At 40.1% G+C, this 11,290-nt stretch overlaps 1 protein-coding gene across 1 annotated transcript in view; it reads left to right on the top strand.

Moving 5' to 3' along the window:
* The window catches only part of LOC104996123 (melanoma antigen preferentially expressed in tumors-like), a 44,498-nt gene that overhangs the window by 9,933 nt on the left and 23,275 nt on the right, over positions 1–11,290 (top strand). Inside the window, exon 3 of the mRNA XM_010850249.1 lies at positions 4,680–5,065. Within this exon, the coding sequence (XP_010848551.1) occupies positions 4,680–5,065 (386 nt within the window). The remainder of the gene's footprint in view (positions 1–4,679; positions 5,066–11,290) is intronic.

The following is an 11,290-nucleotide window of genomic DNA, read 5'->3' as shown; positions in this document are numbered from 1 at the left end:
CAGGAGGAGAAGGGGACGACAGAGGATGAGATGGCTGGATGGCATCACTGACTCAATGGACGTGAGTCTGAGTGAACTCCGGGAGTTGGTGATAGACAGGGAGGCCTGGTGTGCTGCGATTCATGGGGTCGCAAAGAGTCGGACACGACTGAGGGACTGAACTGAACTGAACTGATATTTATTATTGTTATATCTTCTTCTTGGATTGATCCTTTCATCATTATGTAGTGTTGTCCTTTGTCTCTTTTCACAGCCTTTGTTTTAAAGTCTGTTTTATCTGATATCAGTATTGCTACTCTTGCTTTCTTTTGGTCTCTATTTGCATGGAATATCTTCCTCCAACCCTTCACTTTCAGTCCGTATGTGTCCCTTGTTTTGAGTTGGGTCTCTTGTAGGCAACATATATAGGGGTCTTATTTTTGTATCCATTCAGCCAGTCTTTGTCTTTTGGTTGGGGGATTCAACCAATTTACGTTTAACATAATTATTGATAAGTATGATCCTGTCGCCATTTACTTTATTGTTTTGGGTTTGAGTTTATACACCCTTTTTGTGTTTCCTGTCTAGAGAAGATCCTTTAGCATTTGTTGGAGAGCTGGTTTGGTGGTGCTGAATTCTCTCAGCTTTTGCTTGTCTGTAAAGCTTTTGATTTCTCCTTCATATTTGAATGAGATCTTTGCTGGGTACAGTAATCTGGGCTGTAGGTTATTTCCTTTTATCACTTTAAGTATGTCCTGCTATTCCCTCCTGGCCTGAAGAGTTTCTATTGAAAGATCAGCTGTTATCCTTATGGGAATCCCCTTGGGTGTTATTTGTTGCTTTCCGCTTGCTGCTTTTAATATTTGTTCTTTGTGTTTGATCTTTGTTAATTTTGTTAATATGTGTCTTGGGGTGTTTCACCTTAGGTTTATCCTGTTTGGGATTCTCTGGGTTTCTTGGACTTGGGTCGCTATTTCCTTCCCCATTTTAGGGAAGTTTTCAACTGCTATCTCCTCAGGTATTTTCTCATGGCCTTTCTTTTTGTCTTCTTCTTCTGGGAGTCCTATGGTTTGAATGTTTGGGTGTTTACCATTGTCCCAGAGGTCTCTGAGGTTGTCCTCATTTCTTTTAGTTCTTTTTTCCTGTCTGTTTCCTTTATTTCCACCATTCTACCTTCCATTTCACTTATCCTATCTTCTGTCTCAGCTATTCTATTGTTGCTTCCCTCCAGAGTGCTTTTGATCTCAGTTATTGCATTATTCATTATTGATTGACTCTTTTTTATTTCTTCTAGGTCTTTGTTAAATATTTCTTGCATCTTCTCAATCCTTTTCTCTAGTCCATTTACCTGTAACTCCATTTTGTTTTCAAGATTTTGGATCATCTTTACTATCATTATTCTGAATTGTTTTCAGATAGACTCGCTATCTCCTCTTTTGTTTGGTTTGGTGGGCATTTATCATGTTTCTTTACCTGCTGGATATTTTTCTGCCTTTTTATTTTGTTTAGATTGCTGTGTTTGGGGTGGCCTTTATGTATGCTGGAAGTTTGTGGTTCCTCTTTATTGTAGAGGTTGCTCCTTGTGAGTGGAATTGGACTAGTGGATTGTTAAGGTTTCCCATTTAGGGAAGCTTGTTGTTGGTGTTTTGGTGGGTGGAGTTGGATCTCTTCTCTCTGGAGTGCAATGAAGTGTCCAGTAGTGAGCTTTGAAGTGTCTATGTCTTTGGTGTGACTTTGGGCAGCCTATATTTTAACTCTCAGGGCTCTGTTCCTGCATTGCTGGAGAATTAGCATGGCACTGTCTTGCTCTGGAACTTGTTGGCTCTTGGGTGGAGCTTGGTTTCAGTGCAGATAAGGAGGCTTTCGGATGAGCTCTTGTAGATTAATGTTCCCTCAAGTCAGGAGTTTTCTGGTGTTGTCAAGTTTTGGATTTAAGCCTCCTGCCTCTGGCTTTCAGTCTTATTCTTACAGTAGCCTCAAGACTTCTCCATCTATACAGCACAGATGATAAATCATCTAGGTTAATGGTGAAAAGATTCTGCACAGTGAGGGACACCCAGAGAGGTTCACAGAGTTACACAAAGAAGAGAAGAGGAAGGAGGGAGATAGAGGTGACCAGGAGGAGAAGAGGGGGAGTCAAAAGGGGAGAGACCAGTCTAGCCAGTAATCAGTTCTCTTACGTGTTCTCCACAGCCAAGAACACCCAGAGAAATTCACAGAGTTAAGTAGAGAAGAGAAGGAGGAGGGAGGAGACAGAGGTGACCCGGGGGAGAAAAGGGAGAGTCAAAAGGGGAGAGAGCAACCAATTCAGTGATCATATCCCTAAGTAAAAATGGGTACTGAAGATAGATTCTTAAAGGTACAAAATTGATAACAAATACCAAAAAGCAAAGCTTAAAAATCTAGAGTAGAGGTTAGACTCTCAAAGATACAATATTAAAAATACAAAGCAAAATCAATCACAAAAACTATAACAAATATATATGAAATTTGCTTTAAAAATAGGGTCTTTTTTGAAAAGTAATAGTAAGTTTTAAAAATGAAAATTAAAGGAGTAATAAAGAACTAAAAAATTAAAAAGTGATAATAGTGAGACTGTATCTGGGAATTTCTCTGGAGCTGTTGAGGGCAGTGTGGAGTCAGTTTAGTTTCAGATAGTTCCTTGTTCCAGCTTATACTTCTTCTCAAGGTCTATAGGCCCCTTCCAATGCTTAGTCAATGCTAACTACAGGGTTTTAATCTGTTGCACCTGTCACTTCCAGGGCGGGTCTCTCTTCTTTATTTTGGCTTCTTCTGTTTGCAAGTCTCTTCAGTTTCTAATTTCCACCCTGGCACAAGGGGGCGAAGGTGATCATTTATTTAGGCTCACTTGTTCAGTTGGGATATGGGGAGGGAGAAACACTGTAAACAAATATCACTGGCGTGTGTGGGGAATTTGCAGTGTATGGACGACACTGGGTTTGCCTCAGCTCACCGCAGCCTGTGCTTTCTACACTGCTCAGGCTCCAGGTTGCTCTATAGGGGAACTGTCCTAAGTGGGCCCTGGGTTTTGTGCACTTCTGAGGGCTAAACTGCTCAGGTTCAGGTTCTCAAGTATGCCGCAAAGGCACAGATTCAGGTGGGCGTGTGTTTTGTGCCCTTCCCAGGTCCAAGCAGCTCAGGCGACCAGTGCTTGGTGAGTGCACTGTCCCGGGTGGCCAGTGTGTCTTAATCACCTCCCCGGTCCCTGCTCAGTTTCCTGGGTGCACTGCAAGAGCACCGTCTCAGGTGTGCCATGTGTCTCCTCTGGGGAGCTGATCTCTGGCTGAGACCCTCCTGGCAGATGTCAGTCATCCAGGATCCCAGAAAGACTTGGTTAGCAACTGGGAGCCTGCTCACAGTTTGGTGTAGGATGCCATCTCTGGGGCTGAAATTGCCCCTTGTCTTCTGACTCTGGCTGTTGCCCGCCTGCCTCTCTTCCTCTGGCGAGGGGATGGGCCGGTCCACAGCCAGCTAGCTCTCCTTTGGTGTTCGCTCAGCCCTGTGTTCTGTGAGTAGGCCAGGCTGCACCTTAGGTTAGAACTTTTCAAGGGAATGTACTCTCTCTCTCTCTCTTTTTTTTTCTGTTTCTGGCTATCCCACAGTTTCAGTTGCTATCTCAAATTAGCTCCCTCAGATTGTCCTCAGGGCATTCAGGCCCAGTCCTTACCCTAAGCATGCAGTCCACGCCTCCCTGTTCAGCCCCCACTCGGTGTAGCGGATGCAAACTTCTGGGCTACTTCTCTGCTGGGAGTTGCAGTTAGGTGCATATTCAGTGTTATTTTTTTTTCCGCCCTCCCGGTTATGCTGCCCTCTGAGATTCCAAAACTCCCCACAGACCTGCCAGTGAGAGGGTTTCCTGGTGTTTGGAAACTTCTCCTTCACGACTCCCTCCCCGGGACAGGTTTCCATCCCTCTTTTGTCTCTCTTTTTGTCTTTTATATTTTGTCGTATCTCCTTTCAAAGAGAATGGGCTGCCTTCCCGGGTGCCTGGTGTCCTCCAGCAGTGTTCAGAAGTTGGTTTGTGGAAGTTGCTTGGCATTCAAACAATCTTTTGATGAATTTGTGGGGGAGAAAGTGGTCTCCCTGTCCTATTGCTCCACAATCTTAGGACCGCCCCTTAAGTATGTCTCTTATGACCAAAATTCAGTGATGCTCATACTTTTATTAGGGCTTCCTTAGTGGCTCAGATGGTAAAGAATCTGCCTGCAATGTGGGAGACCGGGGTTCGATCCCTGGGTTGGGAAGATCCCCTGGAGAGAATCTCCACCACAGTATTCTTGCCTGGAGAATCCCCATGGACTGAGGAGCCTGGCAGTCTACAAACCATGTGGTCACAAAGAGTTGGACTTGACTGCAATTAAGCACAGCACAGCACGTACTTGGTTGCAACAAGATGTCATGCTGTCCTGAATTTGTTTTAGTCTATTCCATTATGTTTATTCATCCTCATAATGAAGTGGAATATGTTTTACTGTTCTTGATACCTAATGAAAGAGAGTATTTGAGACTGTGTGTATTTAATCCGGATGAAATGATTCTGGTTGAAATAAAATTGGGCATTCTGGGTTTGATCATTATCAGATGGTCAGACCACACTTGGCCTTGGACAGATCTTTTATCTCTTAACTTGAGGTTACAGTCCACCCCAGATTTTAAAAGACAGCTATTTTTCTCCCCAGGTGCCTGATGACTCCCTTGGATAACCTTGCTATAATTCACTCTCTCCTTACGGATTCAGACTTGACCCATCTGTCCCAATGTCCAAACATCAGTCAGCTAAAGAGCCTGGATTTGACTGGTGACCTCCTGACATACGCCAATGCTGAGCGCCTCTCAGTTCTGCTGGAGAAAGTTGCAGGCACACTTGAAAAACTGGACTTAAACATGTGTGGGATTAGTGACTTCCATCTTGAAGCCATCCTGCCTGCCCTGAGCCATTGCTTCCAGCTCAAGTCCTTCAGCATGTGTGGAAACCTCCTCTCCATGGCTATCATGGAGAAGATGCTGCGACACACCTCTGCATTGCCCAGTTTAAATAAAGAGCTGTATCCTGTACCTCAGGACAGTTTGCTCTCTAGGGGAATCCATCAACCACAGAGACTTGCACAGTGTCGGGCTGAACTGTTTGAGATTCTGAAGGATTTAGGACGTCCCAGGACCATTTGGATTAGCTCTATCTCCTGTCCACAGTGTGAAGGTCATGCATTCTATCATCCTGAGCCCATTATATACCAGGGAAATATCCTTGCCTAGTTGACTGCCTATATGACAAATTTTGTTGGATACTAAAAGCTAGTACAGAGTTGCATCATAAGGGAATAGAAACTCATGGTTTCAGATATCTTCTCAATGTGAATATGAGAAGAAAAAGTGATTCAGCAAAGGTGCAGGATTGCAGAGGGAAAAGTTGACTCTGAGAGGAAAAGGGGGCTTAGAGGACAAGTGTCCTAAAGAGCCAGAAAGATGAACCTAAATTCATTAGGTGGATTTGGAGCTTTTGACATATGAAGTTACCCATGGTTGGATGTTTCTAAAGATATGGTCAAAAATAAAGAGGCTTTCAGTGTAAACTTACTGCTGTTTCTCTGAGGTATTATTCAGTTTTCTCATTTTATACATCAGGAGTCTCCAGACGCTGATAAAAGATTAAGGCACTGAATTGTCTATGATATGAAACATTACCATTTAATCAAGTTCTGTATTCTTTCTGGGTTGTCTCTTCCCTTTATTTCCGAGGCTGATCACTGGGTTAATACACAGAAAGGGGAACATACTCAGTGTTCAATGAGCCATTGAAGAGCTCTTGGTAGAGCCCTCACTGCTGATTCAGATCATGATCCTGGACATGACCAGTCCTCATGCTTCTCCTGCTGTGTCCATAAGTCTCAGCCACTGCTGGGAAGGTTGGAGAATGCACAGGAGAGATTGGAGTTATCTCTCGGGATAGACATTCTGAGCCTCAGATCTCCTAGGCTACTTGCTTATAGATCAGACCAAAGGATAAAAATTACTTTAACAAGTAGGGATTGTTAACTTGGTAATAAAAAACTAACAGAAACTAGTTATACAAGGTTAGTACAAAAGTTAGTACAAGGAAAGAAATCTTAAAGATGAGAGCAGAAATAAATGAGATAGAAATGAAAACAATAAAAGAGATCAATGAGTTTTGTTTTTTATATCAATGAGACTAAAAACTGATAGCAAAATTGATAAACCTTTATCCAGACTTATCAAGAAAAAGAGGGAGAGGACTCATATCAATAAAATTAGAAATGAAAACAGATAAGTTACAACTGACATCACAAACACAGAGGATCGACAGACTCCCACAAGCAACTATTTACTAATAAAATGGACAACTTACAAGAAATGGACAAATCCTTAGAAAGGTACAACTTTCTAAAACTGAACCAGGAAGTAAGAGAAAACATGAACAGACCAAACACAAACACTACAATTGAAAAGTGAAAGTGAAGTCGTTCAGTCGTGTCCGACTCTTTGCGACCCCATGGGCTGTAGCCTACTAGGCTCCTCCCTCCATGGGATTCTCCAGGCAAGAGTACTGGAGTGGGTTGCCATTGCCTTCTCCAGGAAAACTGAAAATTTGAAACTGTGATTTAAAAACTTCCAGAAAACAAAAGTCCAGGACCAGATGGCTCCACAGGAGAATTCTATCAAACATTTAAAGAGTTAACACCTATCCTCCTCCTGTTTCATCAAGCTGTAGAGCAAGAAACACTCCCAAGTTCATTTTATGGCACCACTATCTCCCCGATACCAAAACCACACAAAGATATGCTCAAAAAAGAAAATTACTGGCCAATATCACCAATGACCATAGGCACAAAAATCCTTAACAAAACACTACCAGATATCAATAGAACCCAACTATATCAAAAAGATCATACACCATGATCAAATGGGATTCACCCCAGGGATGCAAGGATTCTTCAGTATATGCAAATCAATCAGCATGACACACCACATTAACCAACTGAAGAATGAAAAACATCTATGAAAAAATCTCGATAGATGTAGAATAATCTTTTGACAAAATTCAACACCCATTTATGATTAAAATGAAAGGACAAACAAAACTGGTAAACCTTTAGCCAGACACTTTAAGTAAAAAACAGAGAAGATTCAAATCAATAAAATTAGAAATGAAAAAGGAGAAGTTACAAGTGACACCTTATTTTTATGAAAAATGTCTCAGGGAAGTAGGCATAAAGGGAACTTGTCTCAACATAATAAATATATGACAAACTCACAGAAAATATCATTCTTAACAGTGCCCTATTTCAGTGAAAAACTGAAAGCATTTCCTCAATGATCAGGAACAAGACAAGGATGTGTACTCCTGTCCCTATTATTTGACATAGTTTTTAAAGTCCTAGCTTTGGCAATCAGAGAAGAAAAAGAAAAAATATCCAGTTTGGAAAATATAAAGTGAAACTCTCACTGTTTACAGATAATATGACTGTATAAATACAAAATCCTAAATATACTACTAGAAAACCAGTAGACCTCATCAATGAATTTGGTAATATTAAAGTTTACAAAGTTAATACACATAAATCTGTTGCATTCCTATATACTAACAATAGGATATCAGAGAGAGAAATCAAACAAATTATCCTATTTAGTATTGCATAAAAAGAATAAAATACCTAGAAATAACACCTATCTAAGGAGGCAAAAGACCTGTACTCAGAAAACTATAAGGTATAGATGAAAGAAGTAAAAGATAACACAAACAGATGGAGAGGTAGACCATGTATTTTTTTTTTTTTTGGAAGAGTCAATATGGTCAAATGACCATACTACACAAGAAAATCTATAGATTCAACACAATCCCTATCAAGTTACCAATAGCATTTTTTACAGCATTAGAACCAAGAATTTTACAATTTGTATGGACACAAAAAAGACCATGAATACCCAGAATAACTTTGAGAGAGAAAAATATAGCTGTATGAGGCAGAAAAATGAGGCTCTCTGACCTCAGACTTTACAAGAAAGCTATAGCAATTAAACAGTATGGTACTGGCACAAAAACAGAAATATAGAACGATGGAACAGGATAGAAAGTCCAGTGGTAAACCCACGCATCAATTGTCATCTAATCTCTGACAAAGAAGACAAGCATATACAATGGACAAAAGATAGTCTTTTCAATAAGTGGTGCTGAAAAATTTGACAGCATAAAAAGAATAAAATTCAAGCATTCCCTAACACCAAACACAAAAATAAAATAGACTAAAGAACTAAATGTAAGTTTGGATACTGTAAAACTCTTAGAGGAAAGCATAGGAAGAACATTCTCTGACAATAATAGCAAGTATTCATTTCAAAATATACAAGCAGCTCATGCAGCTCAATACCAGAAAAATAAACTACCCAATTAAAAAATGGGCCAAAGAGCTGAACAGACATTTCTCCAAAGAAGACATACACATAGATAACAAACACATGAAAAGATGCTCAACATCACTCATTATCAGAGAAATGCAAATCAAAACCAGAATGGCTGCTATCAAAGTCTACAAACAATAAATGCTGGAGAGGGTGCAGAGAAAAGGGACCCCTCTTACACTGTTGGTGGGAATGCAAGCTAGTACAGCCATTATGGAAAACAGTGTGGAGATTCCTTAATAAAAAACTGGAAATAGAACTGCCATATGACCCAGCAATTCCACTGCTGGGCATACACACTGAGGAAACCAGAATTGAAAGAGACATGTGTACCCCAATGTTCATCACAGCACTGTTTATAATAGCTAGGACATGGAAGCAACCTAGATGTCCATCAGCAGACAAATGGATAAGAAAGCTGTGGTACATATACATAATGGAATATTACTCAGCCATTGAAAAGAATACATTTGAATCGGTTCTAATGAGGTGGATGAAACTGGAGCCTATTATACAGACTGAAGTAAATCAGAAAGAAAAACAATAAAGTATATTAACACATATATATAGAATTTAGAAAGATGGTAACAATGACCCTATATGCAAGACAGCAAAAGAGACACAGATATAAAGAACAGACTTTTGGACTCTGTGGGAGAAGGCAAGGGTGGGATGATTTGAGAGAATAGCATGGAAACATGTACATTACCATGTATGAAATAGATGACCAGTGTCAGTTTGATGCATGAAATAGGGCACTCAAAGCTGGTACACTGGGACAACTCTGAGGGATGGAATGGGGAGGGAGGTGGGAGAGGAGTTCAGGATGGGGGACTCATGTATACCCATAAATGTATGGCAAAAACCACTAATATAAAGTGAATAGCCTCCAATTTAAATTAATTAAAAATATTTTTGGATCCACCTCCTGGAGTAATGAAAGTATAAAAATAAACAAATAGGACCTAAATAAATTTAAAAGTTTTTGAACAGCAAGGGAAACCATAAAAAAACAAACAAAAAACAGAAAGACAACACACAGAGTGGGAGAAAATATTTGCTAATGAGGCAACCAACAAGAGGATTAATCTCCAAAATATACAAAATTCTCATACAGCTCTCTCTCTATATTTATACATGTATGTGTATATATATTTATGTATATGTGTGTGTGTATATATATATATATTTATATATATATATAAACAGCCAGTCAAGAAAATGGGCAGAAGATCTAAATAGACTTTTCTCCAAAGATGACACACAGATGGCCAAAAAGCACATGAAAATATGCTCAGCATCACTAACTATAATGCAAACCAAAACTACATTGAGGTATCACCTCACATCCTCAGAATGACCATCATCAAAAAATCTACAAGCAGTAAATGCTAGAGAGGATATGAAGAAAAGGGAACCCTCCCACACTGTTGGTGGAATGCAAATTGATTCAACCACTGTGGAACAGTATGGAAGTTTCTTTAAAAACTCAAAATAGAGCTACCATATCGAAATACCCATATGCTGGGAAAGATTGAGGGCAGGAGGAGAAGTGGGTGGCAAAGGATGAGATGGTTAGATAGCACCACTGACTCAATGGATATGTGTTTGAGCAAACTCCGGGAGATAGTGAATGACAGGAAGTCTGGTGTGCTGCAGTCCATGGGGTCACAAAGAATTGGACACAACTGAGTAACTGAACTGAACTGAACTGAACTGAGTAACTGAAAAACAACAACAACAATATGATCCAACAGTCTGCCTGTGCATGTCCTGGAGAAGATTGTTATATAATTCAAAAAGCTACATCCACCCAACTCTTCATAGCAGTGCTCTTTACCATAGCCAGGACACAGAAACAACCTAAATGTCCATCTACAGAGGAATGGATAAAGAAGATGTAGTACATATATTTGATGGAATATTAGTCAATCATAAAAAGGATGAAATAATACCAGTTGCAACAATGTTGATGGACCTAGAAATTGCCATACTAAGTCAGACAGAAAAAGACATATCATATGATATTGTTTATATGCGGAATCTTATAAAAGGGTATAAATGAAGTTATTTACAAAACAGAAGTAGAGTCGCAGATGTAGAAAATAAGCTTATAGTTACCAGAAAGAAAGGGGGATGAATAAATTGGGAGTTTGGGATTGATATATACACACTATATTAAAATAGATAATGAATAAGGACTTACTGAATAGCACAGGGAACTCCAGTCAATACTCTGTGATGATCTGTGTGGGAAAAGAATCTAAAAAGAAGGGATATATGTATATGTGTTATTCATTCACTTTGTTGTACAGCTGAAACTAATACAACATTGTAAACCAGCTATACTCCAGTAAAAAGAAAAAAGAATCAAAAGTTCTTTGCCTAACAAAAAGAAATCAGAAACAAAAACATCTTCAGGGGCTATAGATAATATCATGACATGTTTTACAGATATTGAAATCCCTACCAGGTGGGAGAAGTTAATTTTATGCGGACCACTGGCAAGTAGACCAAAGGCCAGTTGAAAGCAGAAAGTTGATGATGTTGACTCTCAATTAAACACCACGTTCCCAGGTGGCACTAGTGGTGAAGAGTCTCCTGGCCAAGGCAGGAGATGCGAGAGATGGGGTTTTGATCCCTGGGTCGGGAAGAACCCCTGTAGTAGGAAGTGGCAACCCACTCCAGTATTCTTGCCTGGAAAATTCCATGAACAGAAGAGCCTGGTGGGCTCCAGTCAATGCGGCCACAAAGAGTCAGACACCACTGAGTGACTGAGCACAAGCACAACCAATCAGAAGGATAGCCATGAGCACACATCCCACAAGCCTCTCCCTCATCCTGTCTTTTAAAGTCTTTCCCTGATAGCTATCCA

Source organism: Bison bison, unplaced genomic scaffold (assembly GCF_000754665.1).
Source record: "Bison bison bison isolate TAMUID 2011002044 unplaced genomic scaffold, Bison_UMD1.0 scf7180017864289, whole genome shotgun sequence".
Taxonomy (NCBI): Eukaryota; Metazoa; Chordata; class Mammalia; order Artiodactyla; family Bovidae; genus Bison; species Bison bison.
The sequence above is the reverse complement of the archived record's forward strand: the minus strand, read 5'-3'. Positions and strand labels throughout refer to the sequence as shown.